This window comes from Labeo rohita, chromosome 3 (genome assembly GCF_022985175.1).
Source record: "Labeo rohita strain BAU-BD-2019 chromosome 3, IGBB_LRoh.1.0, whole genome shotgun sequence".
NCBI classification, from domain to species: domain Eukaryota; kingdom Metazoa; phylum Chordata; class Actinopteri; order Cypriniformes; family Cyprinidae; genus Labeo; species Labeo rohita.
Window position 1 is genome coordinate 21,682,889 of NC_066871.1, and position 21,060 is coordinate 21,703,948.

General features: G+C 36.7%; 1 protein-coding gene across 1 annotated transcript in view; it reads right to left on the reverse strand.

The window, feature by feature from the left end:
• Nucleotides 1–21,060, reverse strand: part of cacna1ia (calcium voltage-gated channel subunit alpha1 Ia) — a 229,265-nt gene that overhangs the window by 101,460 nt on the left and 106,745 nt on the right. The window contains 2 exon segments of the mRNA XM_051106068.1: nt 9,867–10,000; nt 19,419–19,530. Of these exon segments, the coding sequence (XP_050962025.1) occupies nt 9,867–10,000; nt 19,419–19,530 (246 nt within the window).

A 21,060-nucleotide genomic window follows, 5' to 3' on the forward strand; every position in this document is an offset into this window, starting at 1 on the left:
ACTCTATCTTTATATTTTTATAGTATTTATTTCATATTTTGTGTTTATTTTTAGATTTCCCATTTCAATTTTAGTTTAAGTATTAGTAATTTTGTGATGTCATGTTTTTTTTTCTATTAGTTAGTTTTACTTATTTATTTAATTATTTTACTCAGTTATTTAAGTTAGTGGTCAAGGAAATATTTCTAATTTACATTGAAGTTTAAGGTTTTCATCTAACATTTTTTATTTTAGATCATATTTTTTATTTTATTTTACTTCAGTTGCCAAAAATGACAGTTAATAGTTTTTGTCCCACAACAACAACAATGACCAAGACCAAAAATGTTCGGAAAAATGGTAAAATATAGAATAATAAATGCTACTAACTATATAATCATGTGTAGTTCAGTTATCAATTGATACCTATATATGCTTTGTTGATGTTAAAAGTCACATACCCAATCAAACTGCAATATTTTGGTGCAAATTAATCTGTGGTTTGGCAAAAACTTGCTAAATTAGGCTAGTTTCTACCATTTCAGTCTGTTTCTGACAGCTGAAATATAACATACAAGTTGAATGGACAACTTTTATGATGTGCTTACTGACTTTTGTGAGAAAGTGTAGCCAGGATTAACATTAAACAGAAAAAAAAGTCATTAAAAGTCACATGTTCGCTTCCCAGAGAACACATGTTGATAAAAAATGTATACTTTAAATGCACTGTAAGTTGCTTTGGATAAAAGCATCTACCAAATGCATAAATGTAAATATATAAGTAGTTCTTCTTCGAAAAATGAGTCTCTAGATCCCAGTGTTCTGTTCCACTCCATTGCGCTCCATCTAGCATCCTGTGCGAGCGGCCTTTTGCAATGAACTCAAATAATACATCGCAATGTCAAGCATGAGCTGCAAGCGCTGCTCCACAAACAAGTTCAGGTCGAGTACCTCAAGCTATGTGGCAATACCGTACATGATACACAAAATACAGTCATTAAACAAAATGGGTTCAATGACATTATTTGGAGCGATACTGCCAGAACAGCAATGCCCCTGACTGCATCAACTCATTCTGAACATCTCATTCAATTTCAATCTAATAGAAAAATATTTCTTTTCCTCTTTCATTTTGAATTTCCACAACATCTTTACTTATTCACGCCCGAGCTTGCTGAGGGAGGCAGAGCCTGCAGCGCTCCGTCCATCACTCAATAAACACCTGCTAATCACATACAGCAGCTGGCCTTCTCATTAGCATACATACATTATTCATTCATGCAAAGAGAGCTGATTAGAATACAGGATCAGAGAGGGGATTGGCCAGCTAAGTGAAGAACACTACACGTTGAGTTATTTTGTTTCAGAGTGAAGCCAATGAGACGGGTGTATAATCGGACAACATTGTAGCACTTTAAGTAGAGTTCTTCACAGCGTTCCTGATTACGAGCGAAATAAACGGCTCCATTTAGATGCATAAATGCAGGCTTCGGGTGAATACGCACACACATGCTCAGAGGCACAAGTACACACTTACACTCAAGGCAAATAGTCTGGCAGAAGTCAGACTGACCAGGTTGGATGATCCAAAAATATCAGCACAGCTTTTTTTCTTTTTTCTTTTTTTGTAGAATCAGTTGAAATGTCAGACTGGCGATTGAAATGTCATATAGAGTGAGAATACCTAAGAGAGCAGGATCTCTCCCCTCTACAAACACACTGACATTAACACAATTTACACAAACACACTTTAATGGCAAAAGGCTCCGACCCTCAAAGGCATGGATGCCTACAGGATGTCTTTAACAGAGGGACACGAGAAAGTGACTGCACAACTGAACTAGCCACATTTAGACAAATTAAAGCTTGTGTAAAGCAATATGTGTTCTGAGTTTGTCACACCACAGAAAAATGTGTTATTAACAACCCAGCCAAATTTGAATGATAAAAAAGGCCAAGTAAATAAAATAAGGTATCAAAATCTTGAAAAAATAAGCAGTATTCTTTTCTCTTAAACGCTGGGGGTGTGTCCGCTGTCAGCGCTGAAACCACACTCGTGGGAAAACTGTCGCCTCTCCCAACTGTCAAATACCTAGCTGTTTTGTAAATTATTGCGACCAGGTAATAAGTATTTACGTGACAAGGGCACAGCTAGCTAGCACACTGTAGGCTGTAGCAACTAATACTAATGACAGTAACTCGCAATTGAGCGGGTGAACCACTGATGCTAATGCACTCTTTTTATTATAGTGTTAGTGGAGGGCCCATGCTCAGTGGCTCCAGTGCGTCAGAGACATGATTTCAGGCCCACCAAAAAAAATCCTGAACACAAAAATGGTGAAAAACTGTTTAACGGTTGTGGTTAAACTCCACAATTCAGTGCTACATAGTTGGCAATCTTGGTAACGTGTTTTCAGCAATACATTTCTAACATTTATAATGTGTTTAGAAAAAACTTCTCTGAATGGTCTTTACACTGCCTTGTCCACACTACTACATTTTCATTTGAAAATGCATCTTTTTCTTTCCATTTTGACCTCCTGTCCACACCGAGATGGCAATTTTTGTTAATGAAAACAAAACTTTTTAAAAACGCTCTCCGAAGTGAATAACTTTGAAAACCCTGTTTTCACGTTGTAGTGTGGACTGTGGAAACAGAGGTATTTGAAAATGATGATGCATGTTTAGTCATATGATGCATATTGTACCAATAGATATCTATGTTTATACTGGTATTGTGCTTGTTTTGTGCCATTCACTTTAATATAGGGTTTTGCCGATAGACAATAGTATCATGTGTCGACGATAGTTGCCTGTTGCTGATGCCTTTGACAATAGCAAGATGATTATTATTATTAATATTATCACCTGTCAAAAAGAGGCTAGGTGCCAAACTTTAGCGATACAGCACAGACTTCTGGGATGCTAGTGTTGAGGGACAGTATCTAGATGTAATGTATCTAGATTAATGTAGACATAGCCATAGAAACATATGCAAATTCACACACACACATACATACAGTAAACCACACAGAAAGATTATCTTATCAATTTAATTTCCACCTGGAGGGATTAAACCTGCAGAGCGTCTCTCTGTATTAAACATTCTTATAGAACAACCCTCTACATTGCGAGTAAATCACTCGCATATGCGACTAAATCTTCGCTCTGGGCGACTAAATAATGTTTAATATTAGCCAATGGCTAATAAATTATCAGATTTTACTCGCCAATGTGCGAGTTGGACAATTTAGTATAAGTAGAAGTAGTATAAGTTTAGCACAGATGTATTTTCACTCGCTGAACACTGACTGAGCGCTTCAGAGTTTCACTTTCTGTCAAATGATCTGTGCTATCATTCAGTTCATCTGAATGGATGCGCAGCATACCGGTATTTGACATACTGTAAACTCTAGAGTGAAGGCGCACGACTTGCCGTCGCTTTGTCTTACACACACAAAGAGAGAGAGAGAGAGCAAGAGAGTCTTACATTCCATGTTGAATTGACGCACTACATGTAAACGATATTCTTTGTCGTATTTTCCTGTCAAGATAATGGAGTTCCTTTGGAATTCTTCAGCTTTTAAAGAAGAAGTCCACTTCCAGAACAAAGACTCACATATAATGTACTCACCCCCTTGTCATCCAAGATGTTCATGTCTTTCTTTCTTCAGTCGTAAAGAAATTATGTTTTTTGAGGAAAACAAGGATTTTCCTCCATATAATGGACTGGTATGGTGCCCCGAGTTTGAACATCCAAAATGCAGTTTAAATGCAGCTTCAAACAATCCCAAATGCGGTTGTAAATGATCCCAGCCGAGGAGGAAGGGTCTTATCTTGTGAAACAATCTGTTATTTTCATATAAAAAAAATACAATTTATTTAATCTCAAACGCTCATCTTGTCTTGCTCTGCCTGAACTCTGTGTATTCTGACTCAAGACAGTTAGGGTATGTCGAAAAACTCCAATTGTATTTTCTCTCTCAACTTCAAAAATCATTTCAAAATCATCCTACATCGCTGCAGAAGTACTGACACAGTATTTGCAAAGTGAACATGCAAAGGAGATCAAACACCCTTAATCAAAAAGATAAAACAGCCATATAGGATGATTTTGAAGTTGAGGGAGAACATGAGATGGGAGTTTTTCGACATACCCTAACTGTCATGAGCCAAAAAAAAAAAACAAAAAAACAATGTAGGCAGAGTAAGACAAGATGAGCATTTGACATTAAAAAATATATAAATTGTATTATTTTTGTGAAAATAACCAATCGTTTCACCAGATAAGACCCTTTTTCTTCGTCTGGGATCATTTACAATCACATTTGGAATCGTTGGAAGCTGCATTTAAACTGCAAACTTTTGTTCTGGAAGTGGACTTCTCCTTTAAGAACTGCCAGTTTCTCCAGTAGTAGGTGGGACTAATGAGCAAATGACAATCTCATTGGCTGGTGCTCACCTATTATCGTCCCTGTTCTGATTTCAGCAAATGAGTTTAAGCAAACGCATACAATCCGAATAATATTCGAGACACCAGCAGCTCCTTAGTGCATTTTATATTGTTCGTATTAGTAGAACCTGTATAATAATAATAATAATAATAATAATAATAATATTATATTATTAATAATAACAATTAATAATAATAATTATTATCTTATCAGTTTTATGGTTAGTTTTTCCCATTTTTACAGAAACACTGAATAATCAAAAAAGCACCACAACCAGTCCAAAGTTCAGTTAAAATGACTAACAATTTCCAAGGTGTCCATAGAGGGTTGTACAAGCAGTCTCTCCTGTACAGAGAGACACATAAACAAATACAAATTTACTAATCTTTTGTATAGATTTTAGATTTTGACAGATAAAATGATAGCTATAATGACAGAGTGATATAGAAATAGATAACCAAACGATAAAAAGAAACAAAGATAGATAGATAGATAGATAGATAGATAGATAGATAGATAGACGAACAGATGGCTTGATGGAAGTATACATACAGACAGATACATCTGCAGGCACGGACAGATGGATGAATAGACACGATGATAGATAAATACACAGGTAGATGTAGAGGGAATAGTCTTTACTTTTGTAATGAATATAGTCATTACTATATCTCAGGCCCCCCAGGTGAGTCTAGTATAACTTCAACAGAATAATTGAATTACAAATCAACCAAGCTCTGCCAAGCAGTGAGAGAACATGCCAATGTGATAGAGGGAGGGAAATAGAAAATAAAGCCAAAAATAAAAGAGAGAGAAAAAAGAAAATCACAGCATATGTGAGGTATTGTGGGGAGAGACATAAATAAACAGAAGCAAATCCTGAACAGAGGCTCAGATGGAAGACGAGAGAAAGCATGAGAGATAGAGAGAGAGAGAGAGAGAGAGAGAGAGAGAGAGAGATCTCGGCTGTTTCAGCGCACATCAATCAGAGTGTGTGTCTGTGAGAGTAATTAGCTACCTGCCGACGGGCAGCCTCTCTCTAATTGTTCACTGCTTTGCGGCAGCCTCTTTCTCCTGCTCTTCCTTCATCTCCCTCACTTTCATGTGCCGTCAGTCTTCAGAGTGTTAATGTGTGGGGTGTATATGTGTTTGTGTGTTTGTGTGTGCATCTTGTGAAATGAGACTGCAAAAATGATGACTCTTCTGTGGGTGTGGAAACGGAAGAGAGAAATGCACAGAGAGAGAGATAGTGACTAAAAAAGGCAGTAAGGCAATCTGAGCTTGTGAGAATAGAAACACAGAGACTGTGTGTGGAGGGGGGATAGGAAAATGGGGAGAAAGAGGCATGTAATCTGGGTGTGCATTTAGCGATAGCCTCACTGACTTCACCCACAACACAACAGAAGGATTAGCCAAGAGTCGGCTAGAAAATATTACACAAACACACAGACATCCCACCACACAGAAAACACACACACAGGGGAGGATTTGACGTAAAAAGGCTTCTAATCCAGTGTTTACCAACCAGGTGTGTGGGCACCCCAGGGGGTACTCAGAAACATTTTGATTTTACTTTGTTAAACATGTCTTTGTCGCCTGGAAGTCGCAGGTTCTCATTAAAACGGTGTCGTAGGCGCTCATGGGTGATATTTCATACTTGTTGGGCTCCGGCGGTTTTTAAATTCCACCATTCGAAGATTGCAAATGACTTTACGTTTGTTAAACGTCCCATATGGATTTCATTTGTAAATGAATTTGCCGTTAGGTCTTACTCCGCGAATATTTCTGTGTGATTGCCCCCAGAAGTGTCACAACTGTGAAAGACAAACAAGCGCAGGTGTCTTATTAAAGAGTGAGGAAGTAGCTTAGTCAGTCAGCTAGATCAGTCTTGACTGTTAAAAGTTTAAAAATAAAGTTAGTTTAAAAATGATTAGTCGACTAATTTAGTACTATGAGTGATAATTCTACATGACATCTAGTACAAGTTAAAAGCAATACAATTGTGGCTACATAACACCATTTTTTTTTTCTGAATAAGTTCCACAGCTGGAATATTGATGTAACAGCATATTCCCAATAAACTAATGCACAATATTGTTTTCCTGCTATTCTCTTGTGGAAATACTGAACTTGCTTTCCATTTATTTTTATCAATTTTTAATTCAGATTTATTCCAATCAATAACTCTCACTCATGTCCTTGATAACAGCAAACTAGAGTAATGAACTACAAAATACACACTACCGTTATAAATTTTGCAGTCAGTCTGATTTTTGTTTAAAAGATATTGCTGCTTTTATTCAGCAAGGATACATTAAATTGATCAAAAGTGGCAGTACAGACTTTCACTGCTACAAAATATTTCAAATAAAGGTTTTTTTTTTTAACTTTCATGAACTTCACGGTTTTCACAAACACATTAGGTATTGATATTAATTGATATTAATGTTTCTTAAGCACAAAATCAGCATATTAGACTGATTTTTGAATGGTTTCATGACAGAAATTTCAACTTTGCCTTTACAGAAACAAATTACATATTAAAATTTATTAAAATGGAAATAATATTATTTCACAATGTCACTATTTTGTTTTTGATACAATAAATGCAACCTTGATTACTATAATAGCATTTATTCTCATACTGAGAAACCAAAATATTGGTTTAACCAGGTTATGGTTTTATCAGGTTAAAGGGTTAGTTCACCCAAAAATGAGAATTCTGTCAGGAATTACTTACTAGGGCTGCCCTCGACTAAAGATTTTTCTGGTCGACTAGTAGTCGTTAATTTTAAGCATTAGTCGACTATTAGTCGCTCATTTATTAATAAACCATAAGTCATAATAATGAGCCTTTAATTGCCTACACCTGAGGTCCCCAACCACCGGGTCGCGACCCAATACCGGGCCGTGGAAGAATTTCTACTGGGTCGCGAGAACGTTCTGGGGAAAATTTGTATAGATATGATGCTCTGTTATTTATTGTGCGTAAGTGATTGTTCTAATTATTCTGTACTTTCGTTGTATGTGATTGATATGGAGTAACAATTTGATGATTTCATGTTAAATTAGTAAATAAAAGATCACTCTGATCTGTCATATAACCTATTAGGGCTTAAACGGACATGGTCAAGGGATATTCAACTTAAGTACAATGACCCTTCATGTCTCCCAGCTTTCCTCAGCAAAAATCAAGCATTTCTCTTACTGTTGCTGTCTCTAAGAGCTTTCAATCTGTCTGTGGTACATGAAGTGTCCAAGTGTGCTCCCCTATCAACAGTGAGTCCAATCTGAAGTTGACTCTCTCCTGACCTTCTTTCCATAGGCTTGAGCTCTGTATGCTGGAAACTGAACACAGCACAACATTGCAACACTAAAATGCCCCAAGATGTGTCTGAGCAGTTCAAGAGAACTGCTTACATCATCTGCAAGGTCTAAAGCACAGATATGATTTTATTTGTTTACATCCTAAGACATTAGACCAATTTTCATACACACCAGGTGGTCAAAACTGATCTGTGCTGGACTATGAGAAACAGATCAGCTCTGTGCCAACAGGTTGCATGGATTTTCATCCGCACTGCCGGAAATTGTTAGGTTTCCTCATAACTAAGTAAAAAAGTAGACATACAAGTTTGGAACAACATGAAGGGAAGTAAATGTAAACTATTTCTTTAGACGTTCCTCACAGTCATGCAGACTACCTTACTGTATTAGTTATAAGCTGTACGTCAACCCAAAGTGAGATAAAACAGCACTACTCAACTGAACCACACAGCGTGACGCAACACACTGGAGAGTGCAGAAAAAAGTTTTTTTTTAACCACGCAGTGAAAACCGATTCACTGGGTTGTGGCAATATCCACTTTACACTTTCCAGTCGGTCATAACTGACATTTTTCAGTTGCTGTTTGCTCTGAAGTCATGACAAATATGCTTAATAAAATTAGAACTGTGTGATAAATTAAACATGTCCATACTGTCTGCAGTTTTTAATGGTTCTCTTGCTCAGTAACATTCATTTGTGAATTGTAATAAATTCAATGTTTCTCTCAGTGCTTTCCTCCATCAATACCTTCCCTCGAGCGTTAGATGTACTTATTTATCTGAGTAAATACCAGCTAATTTAATCTACTTCGAAGCAATTTTGTAATTAGCTGTTTGTCTTGAGTTCAGAAGGTAAATAGTAGGAAGACACTGAGAAAATATTTGATAGCAGGTTTAAGCTGGTCATCCGGCTTTGCTAATGCTGGTGTTCAGCTGGTTTAACTGATCAGCCATCTGTTTTCCCAGAAAGCCCACAACACCCTTCTAAAAACATCAAAATACATTGGTATATAACTAGTTTGGCCAGGCTGGGAGCCCAGAAACACCTTAAGCTGCTTTAAATTGTATCAACAAACGCAAATTACCAAAAAAGTGGGAATTTATTGCAAATCACAAACCTACTCACAACAGTGTGTGTGCATGAAAAAGATGTTTTAGACCAGAAGGACAAGCATGGGAGAGACTAAAGCCTGTCATTACACCAAGCCACATTAACACCCATCATGCTATAATGAGTCTAATCTTTCACTCAGCAAATCCTGCCGGACCTGAAAAGAACCTGGGATGGAGCTGTTCACTTCTACAAACCCTGTACTACCCTCCAGTACTTGAACAGACATTTGGACGTCGAATTAAATTAGCATGCAAAAGTAGAGAGAAGAGATTAAAGTGTTCTATGAAGAGAGAGAGAAATTGTTGTGGGACGTGTTGCCCATGGCCAATTAAGGTAGTATATAATAAAAAATTAACAACCTGTATCACATTGCTGTGTTCCAATTTGTTCAGCCTCTTAACTAACGAGTGTTTGTTTCCTGTGAGCTAGTGAGGAAAGTCTGACAGAGACAGAGACTATGTGTGTTTATCTCGCTACAGCAGATCTGTCCTGTTGATCCAATGCTTCTTTCTGTTCTGAAGTCCTCCTCAAAAAACGTCCAGAGAGTTTGGTGAATTAATACTCTTACAGCAGTTCTAGCAGTTTTCACTTCACTTTTTAGAACTGGAAACTTGGAGATCTTGAAAGCAGCATTAAAACAACATTTGGGATGCCTGTATTTAACATAAGTGAGATCCAAAGGACTCTAGCTGAAGTCTTTTGTCTGGACATACAACAGAATATATTAAAAGCCCATCAAGGGCATTCTGGAGCTAAAAATGAAATGCACATCCTTCAGAGATCACAGTGTAAACATTTAGTCATATTCTACACAAGGCAATTTTCCAGAACAACGGAAATGAAATGTCCATTAATACAGGGCACAGAATGCAGACATCTCTACTGAGAAAAAAGATAAACTCACTCAGGGCCACTGCAGCCCCTGATTCACCTGCAGCTACAATGAATGGTGTGTCAGGAATGGTGTTGAAAGCAAACAGAAGTGCACTTACCCTGCCATGACGATGAAAAAGTCCAGTCTGTTCCAAGTATCGCCAAGATAACAGCGACGGCCAAAGATCCCCAGGGCCACCATCTTCACCACCATCTCCAGTGCAAAGAAAATATAGATAAATGCATCGAATGCCTAAAAGACAGAGAGGAGATATCATCAAAGACACATGTATAACACAGTGTATGTTTTAACAGGTGCTGTAAAATCAAAATCTATAGTTTTGTGGCTTTTAGTCCATATTTTGCTTTGATTGTTTTCAATATAATTTTCAATAAGTTGTAAAGCCAAGTTTAAAGGTGCATGCTAGTGGTTGAAATGGGTACAGTGGTCTAAATCCAAAATATTGTTTCTCCCGCCTTCTCCTCAGACTCAGCACTCACACAGGTTGCCAGATTGAGGACAAAAATGAACATGACTGTCAGTGGAAGGTGATGAAACTTACACTGTAAACTGATGAGTTGATTTATCTGCGTTTTAACCAGGGCTTACATACAGGTATACAGACACTTTAAAATGAAATTCCAGGACTTTGAAGGACTTTTCGAGCCCTACGTTTTTGATTTTAAAGGACTTCAATTAGAAGTCTCACTTATCGAACAATGTCTTCCATTTAAATAAATAAAAAGAAATTGATAAATAAAAATATACTAATAAAAAATAATGTGAAGCACATGCAAAGTATTACAAAGTATACTAGACTTTTACTACAGTAAAACCACTGTTAGTTATCTTAAGGGATTTGTATTTATACTTTCTTTTTCATAACTGTACTGCATTTATGGTTTGATGTTTTCTACTGTTTAAAAAAAAAAAAAAAAAGTCTAATTAGATTCATGAACCAACTCCGAGGTTCCGTTTTAAACCAAATGATTCGCAATCCACGCTCTGAAGTCCTGATCTGAATTTGATTTAGGGACTTCAAATCACGTATCGCATATCATTTGATTTGAATCATTCAATTCGCTAAATGATTCACAACCCTGTTCCGATCTAAATCAAATGATTCGCAATACGTGCTCCAAAGTCCCGACCTGAATCAAACGATTTGCGATATGCAAAGTTCCAATCTAAATCAAATGATTCACAACACACGATTTAGAAGTCCCGATCTGAAACGCGATATGTGATCCAATTTGGAGCACTTCGAAATAGTGAATCATTTTTCAACGCAATGGTTTAACTGATTCAGAGTTTCAAAAAGCTCCATTTCACCGTGAATGTTGCGTGAAAAGATATATGCTAATTGTATGCTAATTGACAAAAGTAAACACTTATTTCATAGATTTCAGTCTTTTCAGTAATTCAAGCACTTTTCAAGTACTTCTTCAGGAATATGGCTATTTTCAAGGGGTTTTCCAGGCCTTAAATTTCAAAAAGTCAAATTCAAGTACTTCAAGCACTTTAAGCACCTTGTATGAACCCTGTTTAATATGCCTGTGGTCATAAAAATTTTAGATGGATATTGAGGCATTTTAGGTCAGGCAGAATCTGTGATCTTTGACCCAGTTTGTTTACTTGCTTTAATGGCTTCAATATGCTGTGTTTACTGCAAACTGGCAACCCAGGCTGTTAAGTGGGTGGAATCACACAAACCAAAAAAAAAAAAAAAAAAAAAAAAACAACACACACACACACACACACACACACACACACATTACAACACACATTTTTAATAACTAACTGTAGCATTGCTGTGAACTTACTACTGCGAGTATGGGAACATGTTTTCCTGAATATCTGCAAACGCATTATGGTGTTTTTACACTTCAGTACAGTAAAAAAAAAAAAAAAAAAACCTTAATGACATACAGCACCTTAATGTTGTTCATGTTTAAATAAATTCTTGATAATAATAATAACAAATAACAACCAATAATTTTAATATATATATAGTGTCATTCAATAAAAAATTAACTAATTAATCGCACAATTTTCTGAAATTAATTGTGATTAATCCCACCTAACATTACAATTTTTAATTACACTTGCAATATTGCAATAATTTCCCATTCAATCTTCGAATTAATGTAGAAACAACATAAAGGAACTATATTTTTGATAACAACTGATGTCTATTCATTTTTCCTATTATTTAACCATTGACTATAGCCATTCAACATTACAGTATAATTGAGAGCTTTCAATTTAACATTCATTAGACTTGTAATTTAAGTGAATTTAAATCTTCACATAAACCCATTATAATAACTGTCATATAACTACCTGTGCCCTTCAGCAAGAAAATATAACCAAATTTAATAAAGTTATCAAACACTAAAATCTAAAATAAGATATTTAGATCTAATAAGATATTTAGAATTTAGAATCAGAATTTATTGATTTTATTTATCCTCTTTTTAAATTTTGTTCTTTGATTAACAGACAAGACAGCAGCTGGTTATAAGTATATTTTGTCTGCTGTTACTTTAAAAGCTGCCGGTGCTGAACTTGAAGTGCTTTAGTCGCCTTTTTGTAACTTCATGACTTAACTGCCGACATAACTACGACTAACTACATACTTGTAGTTTCATTTAAGTTTGAATATGATACAGCGCTTTAACATGCGCGCTACGAGCACAGCACAACGGCTGACAGGACAGGAAGATTTGTTTTTACTGACATATGACCAGACAACATCTCATCTGACCGCATTTTACTGATGTTCTACTGAATCTCAGTAGATTGTCACCGGTACTGTTTCTGCGCTCGTTTGACTCGCCCCTGGCACTGAGGTAACGTTGAAGCGTGCGTCTGAAAAGTCCCCTGCTTGATGTGCTCGCTATTACGTTCTGCGTCTAAATAAACACAATTCTTTAGTGGTTGTGGGTGGGGTGGCCAAATCTAGCCCCTGTGTTAATTGCTTTAATTTTTTTTTTTTTTTTTTGGAAAACATATCTATATAGATTAGGTTTTTCACTTGGATGATTGTGAAATGAACCTGAGTTATTGGAAATAAAATGGTAGTTTTGCATTGGGACATCATCATGACTTTTAAAACATGTTTTTCCTTCAGCTGCTTGTCAGACAACAAGCGGCAGACACATAATTCCTATGTAAATCTTGTGCTTTTCATGAAAAAGGATGGTCAAAAAAGTCACTGTTTCACAGATGAAATGACAGATGTGACAGAACAGACAGACAGACAGACAAACCTATTACCTAGATAATAGATAGATCATTATTTTAATTTGTAAGAAATTTCTAAGAATTTATGAGAAATTATTAGCAGTCTGTATGGAATCGGTTCTCTAGATCTGGTTCACAATCCATTAATTGCTCTGCCCAACTGTATGCTCTGCAAATATAACCTCTGAGCATTCAAATTTGCTCTGTGAAGGACATAGTAACTGAAATACTTAGCAATGTGTTGCACAGCGCCATTTTTTCTAATACACAGACTGCCAATGAGAGCTAATGAGATCCTGAGAGAAGTCAAAAGCTGAATGAGCCTGGAATGAAAGGGCTTTCAAGAACCCTAATATAAGTGAAGGACTGATTATGAAGTCCAGTCAGCACCCAAGCCTGTTCACCCTTACTTCACCTGACCCCGGACGACCCACGCAGATCTCATTTCCCAACCGACGCAGAGATGACTGACGACCAAAGCAGATGATCCATTTGACAGAAAGCGTTTCTTTCATAAACAATTGAGTCGCGCGAGTACACAGACTAAAAGAGGGCTGTTAATTAGCTCCTTACAAACACTCTCGATGCGTGATTGTCGCTGTCAAAGCCCTGCTGCGTTCTCATTACGACGGCACAGATAGTCAGGATTTCGAGCGACTGATTACACAGACCAGTCAAGCCGCGATCGCCCTCATCAATGGCTTTGTTTCTGCTCTCATGTTGGTCACTCGTTCAGTTTTTTAAGTTCAACCCCACAGGGATAATTATAACGATGTGAGAAGTGTAATTTTCTTGCACACGCATGCAGAAAATAGAGCGTCTGTTACGTTGTGCCCCTTAGTCTTAGTCACTTTGCATGTCCCCGGTTGCCAAGTAGAACTGATACAGGTTTTGCTTCACACTACAGCGTGTTTATGTGTGATACAGGGAGGAGGCAGCGATGCCAATTTGGACGAGCGCCCGCACAAGAAACGGAGAGTTTGAAACCGGCCCGTGTCGAGCAAAACAGCACTGGTTTAAGATCCCCTGTGGGACCAGAGGACGCAAACATCCTGGCGCCGAGAGGACGCTTCCTCTAAAGCTACCTTCTTCCACGTGCCATACCTGACATATGGCTCTCTATACGCGTCCGTACACACACAGCAAGCAGGAGAGAGACAGGCTTTCGTTCCTGCCCACACAGTTTTCATTTCAACCCCGTCTTTTTGTTTTGCAGTCAATCCAAAAAGCTAATGTGAAAAATATCGCATTGCAGTCCTTCTTAATTTGCATTTCTCTCTTCAAAACTCTTTTTACACAATGAAAGTACGGCTCTGAACAGCAAGAGCTCACTAAGGGAATACTGTCAGCCATCTTGACTGCTAAAACATTGAGTCATGGCTCTCGCTCCATTTCAGCTGCACCTATGAGAAGGTAAAGCTGACGTCTGATGCAGTAACGTAAGCCACTTTCACAGGTAAGCCTGAGATATGAGGTAAGCTCACAGTCAGCGTTATTTCCTAATTGGGCTATGCACTGTGGAAAGTGATTGGGAATTGCTATAAAACTCATTCAGTTTGGCAGAAAGCCTAGTCATTAGGAGAAGGTCTCAATAACTTATCATCTCTTGGACTAAAAGCCTATAAGATGACTTACGGTGCCTATATTGTTTCATCCTTAAAGGGATAGTTCACCCAAAAATGAAAATGACTCACCTTCATGTTGTTCCAAATCTGTTTGATTTACTTTCTTCTGATTTACTCCCACTGACTTTAAGTATATGTGCAAAAACAATCATTTTAACAGAAGAAAGTAAGGCATAAAGAGTTGGAAAGACATGAGAGTGTGAAAATGATGACAGAATTTTCATTTTTGGGTGAACTGTGCCTTTAAGCGGTAAGCTTTTCCATCAGATTAAAGTGGTCCGTGTCTTGATTATAGTAAACACAGGGCTTCTGAATCTAGATGCTGTTGCAGAATGTCTCAGGGTGGTGCACACACTGAGGACGATCACAAATGTAGACAGAAGTCAAACTCACCAACCTACAACCATCCCTTATGACACTGTTCAACACGAGGAGTGTATAAATTCATCTTATATTGATGCGTTGTGGGGGAATGAGCAGCTCACAAGAGCCCTGTTTTATTTATAAGATACAGAGAGAGTTTATATTGCATATGTCAATGAATATTCTGAAAGAAGTAGGGGGGAAATATTACTACTACTGTATTTCAACTGCTTTCTGAATGTGAAAGTCATAATTTTACTAGGGCTGGGCATTTTTACAAAACGATACTGATTCTTAAATCCCAAAAATTGATTAGTCTAGCCTGTGATCAGTTAATGAACAGAACATGGTAGCACACCTCCCATACAATAAATCGTAATAAGCTTTGTGCTTTGTTACTTTTGATATAAAACAAAATTTTAAATTCTGTTTCAGTACAGTATTCAAGCAATAAATGCCGTTTTGACGCTGTTTAATGTGGAGCGTCAGATCGCGGCAGTGCCTCAGTTCAAAAGAAACAGCAGCGCAAAGTGCACATGAACTGATCATCTTTCACATCAGTTTCAGCACAAAATAAACCTGAACGAACATCTGAGGGAATGTTAATAGAAAGAGTACAACTTACCGAAATCTGTATCCTGTCTCATGTAACCACTCAGTGTTTCAACCATGCAAATACATCAACATAACTCAGAAAAACATATTCGGTGACTATAAACTTGTTAGTCAGCTAGAAAAATTAACTCTAGAGATGAGCATTTGGCTAAATATATGCACCATATAAAATATTCCTTTTTTTTTACTGTTCCTCAATGTTTAATTTATGTTTGAACAAATCCATTCAAATCCATGTTTTTATGGATTTGCCACCATTTTAAATGTTTATATTTCAAAAAACAAACTGGAGTAGAAATATAATTATGTAATCGTAACCGGTGTTGGGTAAGTTACTTTAAAAAAGTAATTAATTACTAGTTACTAATTACATCTTCAACAGTATAATTATATTACTGTACTGTAATTAGATTACTAATTACTCTCTCCAAAATGTATTTAATTACTTAAATACTAATTACTACTTACTTTTTCAATCCTATATCGACCTTGACAAGTTAATGATACAAGGATAGACATGAAACTGCTCTTTTAATCCTTTCAAATAATAGATAACTACATTAATTATTCTGGTCACACTTTAGATTGGGGTCCAATTCTCACTATTAACTAATAACTATGACTTTTGCCTCAATATACTCCTAATTACTGCTTATTAATACTTAGTAAAGTAGTTAAGTTTAAGAATTGGGTAGGATAAAGGATTTAAAATAATGTCTTGCAGAATAAGACATTAATATGTGGTTTTTAAGTAATGATAAACAGCCAGTCTCCCAATAATATAATAAGTGAGAAGGGTACATAAAAACATGCATTTTAAGGTTAGACTTTATATTTTGTTGTTAAATCCACGTCACGTATCGTGTGAGGAAGGGGCGAACGAAGACAAAGGTCAAAGATAAAGTCTTTATTATATTCCACAAGTAAATCCAAAACAGGTAAATCCACAGCAGGAGGATAAAACCACGCATACATTGATGTGACCGGACGACAAACACTGAACTGAATGCAACTTAAAAAAACAGGTGATTACGATGAACATAATTAAGGCATAGGTGATACAAGGTTAACTAATGATGATTAAATGAGGGCAGGAAACAGGAACAGCCAAATATGGGCACAAGAGGGAGAAACCAACATAAACAGTCCACAGGGGTGTGACACCACAATTGTACTGTATATAAAAATTCTACAGTCTATACACAGTATTAAGTTCAATAACATAAGAAATAACCATAAATAAATTACAGAAAAAAGTAAGAGTAATTCCTTACTTTACTTTTTTAAGAGTAATTAAAGTAATTACAGTAACTAATTACTTAGTAACTAGTCACACCCAACACTGATTGTAACTTCATTATTAAAACACTTGAGTGTAATTTAAACATTTATATACAAATCAGTTCATTTTAACCTTCAATATTATAGTAATGTAGTACCAACTGACCGTCACGTATATTTTATAGCATTAGTTAAGAGATTTTTTTTTACTTGAGAAAATTTGGCATGTACTGTATCTCACATATATCCAAAATAATGGACACTGAGTCAAATCGCAAGCTTGTAAATAAGAATCGTGACATTTCTTTCGTAAAAATCGTCAAAACCCAGCCTCACCATTTACTGTTCATTTATTTAGTTTTATGTTGTTCCAAAACCAATATGAATGACTTTCTTCCATTGAAAACAAAAGAAAATATTTTGAAAAATTGTACTGGTTGCTCTTTTCCCTCCAATTACAATGAAGGGTTTTTAATAGGAGGAAAAAAAAAAAATAATAATAAAAGGTTCATACAACATGTGTTCCAAGTCCTTTGAAGCTAAATTTGAATGACACAGTAAGTCATTTAGTTAAATAAATAAATAAATAAAATTAACCAATTTATTGAAAACATCTGAATTGGTTCATGAATTTAGTAAAAGTAGACGTCAAGATTTTCAGTGAATAACGTACAGTAAAAGTAGATCTGTTCACTGCTTAAACTTATAAGACTTCAGCAGAAGACTAATAATGTAGTACACTGTCATATCAACCTACTTTTTATCATGTATGGTGTTTTGTGTCCTTATTAAAGCTTGAAAGGCTTAGACCCTGTTTACACTAATGCGTTTTACACTAGTGCGTTGAAAATAATCCTCGCCTACAGTGCCATTTTCACTGTGTTTCAGAAACAATCTCCATCCACACCACACAACCAAAAACACAAGTGAAATTACCATTCATAATCAGTATAATGTTATTGTTTACACGGTCATCAAGGATACGCAGAGTGAATGTGGTTAGCTATGCCATTCGTTTTGGTCTGTTTACACTAAAACGCTAGCCTAGTGGTTTCAAACTAAAATGGGGTCTGCAGCATTTTTAAAAGTCTCAATTTTCAATGGTCAAAAACACAAGAGTAGTGTAACTGTGGCAAAAGTTAAGCATTTAAGTGTAAACATAGCCTTAGCCTACCTTCATTGTAACTATCCAGCTGGTTTAAGCTGGAAGTAGCTGGTTTTAGCTGGTCTCCCAGCCTGACCACCTAAGGAAGTGGCCAAAACCCCTCTAAAACCAGCCTGCTGACCAGCTAAGACCAGGCTGGATAGCTGTTTTTTTGTTTTTTTTTTAAGCAGGGTACATGGAAAAGAACGACAATCACCAACTGCATCATTCAAAATATCTCCTATTGTGCTCCACAGAAGTAAGAAAGTCATACAGGTGGAACAACAGTGAGTGAGTAAATGAGGACATAGTTTTTAGGTGAGCTAATCCCTTAATGGACTGTGTTGATGTTTAAGCTGTGGCATGAAAGCCTAACTGGAGCAGTGCCATAGGCGATGATTTATCTAACACACAACGATCATGTACATTTTTATACGAGGTCTCTGAACAGACTCCCTGGACCCAGCCGTCACATCCAGGCAAGCTAATGAACACAGCAGGGCTCCTGGGACAGCGGATGCATGGAGAGTTTAGAGGACACATAAAAACGTCCCTAAAGCTCCCAAAAGATGACATAAGCAATTAAAGGCCATCCTCTGTCAACACAAACCCCCCGAGTTCTGTCTGCTTCGTCAACCTCTCAGAGTGAGAGAGAGCCTCATTAACCACAGAGCGTCGAAAGGGATGATGATAATAAATGAAGGGAAAGAAAGGAGGAAGTTGTGAGCTTGTGCTTGTCGTGAGACAAGATGGGACGGGAATCGGTATGATCCTTAAACTCTTTAACTCACATAAAAAATTGCATTTTGACAGGGCACATTAACAACATTCAGGGCTGGTCTGTTGCATCAGGATGATGTTTTATATATATATATATATATATATATATATATATATGTGTGTGTGTGTGTGTGTACTTGTTTTTGCTACATTGTGGGGACCAAATGTCCCCACAAGGATAGCAAAACCTGAAATTTTTGACATTGTGGGGACCGGCCTGCGGCCTGTGAGGGCTAGGTTTAGGGTTAGGGTTCGGTTAGGGGATAGACAATATCGTTTGGTCAGTATAAAATCTATAGAAGTCTATGGAAAGTCCCCACAATTCACAAAAACAAACGTGTGTGTGTGTGTGTGTGTGAAAAGAGAGAACTACAAATTTTCTGTTCCAAAACTTACTGAGGTTCCTATGAAGGCAGATTTTAGTTAGCTCCTGCAGGGATGGCTCTTTAAAAAGGTAACTTTGTAAATTTTAATTATGCTCAAAATATTTCAGTCTAATGTTTTGGGTGAAGAATGACAAAACATTTGCTCTATGACATTCACAGTGCTGCCTTAGTAAGTTGCTCACTATGTTTTGGAACAGTGCTAGTTTGTGTGTATGTGTGTCCACACTGACCTGTAGAATCTGACAGCGCTCTGAGGTGCAGTCGATGTTCTCGCAGGGCTGGTACATCCCCAGAGTGACGCAGTTCAGCAGGATCACCATGATACTGATGCGCTCGAACCACGTGAGGAAGCATATGTTAAGGATAATATTTATCAGCAGATAGGTAAATACAACAATACACAAAATTAGACTTTTAAATTTTTTTAATTAGGTTCTTGCCTGTGGGAAAACTGCTATCACGATGCTACAATATAACATCATAACATGCATACTGTGTGTTTGATGGTAGATTTATATCATCTAGAATGTCATCACAAATGATTTCTGAAGTATCATGTGACACTGACGACTAGAGTAATGGCTGCTGAAAATTCAGTTTGCCATTACAGAAATATAATATGACAAAATTAACGTGCAAGTGATACTTTTTCCAGTTTAACTGTGTTAAAAATATTCAATACAGTTATCACAGGGGAGGAGCTACCCCACTCACAACTGCTGCTTCTGTCTCTTTTTTCTTGACAAGAAATGTGTTTTAGACACAGAACGTCTTTATGACCACATCAGATGGTAGACTTTTTAGATGTGCACTCCAACTTAAGTTCAGCACAAGGCGCTAGTCAAACACACAGGTGATAAGACAGCTTCAGTAAAACATCAGTGAACTGTGGTCAGATGAGATGCTGTCAGGACATATGTCAGTAAATACAAATTTACCTGTCCTGTCAGCCATTATACTGTGCTTGCAGCATGCACGCTTCAACTGCAAGCACAAATGCGTTAGTTCGCAATTTATTCTGCATCATTTCATAATAAACTACAAGCATGCGTGTCAGATCCACGTCACGCTCAGCAGCGGCAGCTCTTAAAGTAATAGCAGCCAAATAAGCTAATAACCCAGGTGCTGTGATGTCTGTTAATCAAAAAACAAAAGAAAAAGAGGAATTCAATACCTTTTGAAGCTGAAGATTCATCTATATTTAATTTAGTATTCAGTGTTTGATAACTTTATTCAATTTCTGTATATTTCCTACTTGCTGAAGGGCACAGGTAAATAATAGGTTTATGTGAAGATTGTTTTAAGTTCACTTAAATTAGTTGTTATTTTTTTAAAGTCAAATAAACGTTCAGTTTAATAGCTCTACATTATACATTGTTTCTACATTATTTTAAAGACTGAATGTGAAATGATTGTAATATTAAAGTATATTTAATAAATTTACTGTTAGGTGGGATTAACTGTGATTAATCACAACTAATTTCTGAAAAAGTGTGATTAATTAGCAATTTTTTTAATTGATTGACAGCACTAATAATACTGTAAAATATATTAAAATAGAAAACATTTAATTTAAATTGTAAACTAATTTTACAAGATTAATGCCAAGTTCTGACATGAAACTCTCGATGGTGTGGGCTAATGGGTCGTTAACGCAAACTAAGGATATTTACAGCATTAACTTTGGCACAAGCTGACTGGTTCATGTTGCGTACACAGCCAAAGAGCTTGCTGCTTTACATTTAAATGGCTGGTTAGTATTCACTAGAGCAGTTTGCAATTCCTCTAAAACCCTCCACCTTGCCAGCGCCACCAGTATAGATCTGCTACGGGTTATTATATATGCTACTTGTGCAGCAGCAGTATGTCTTT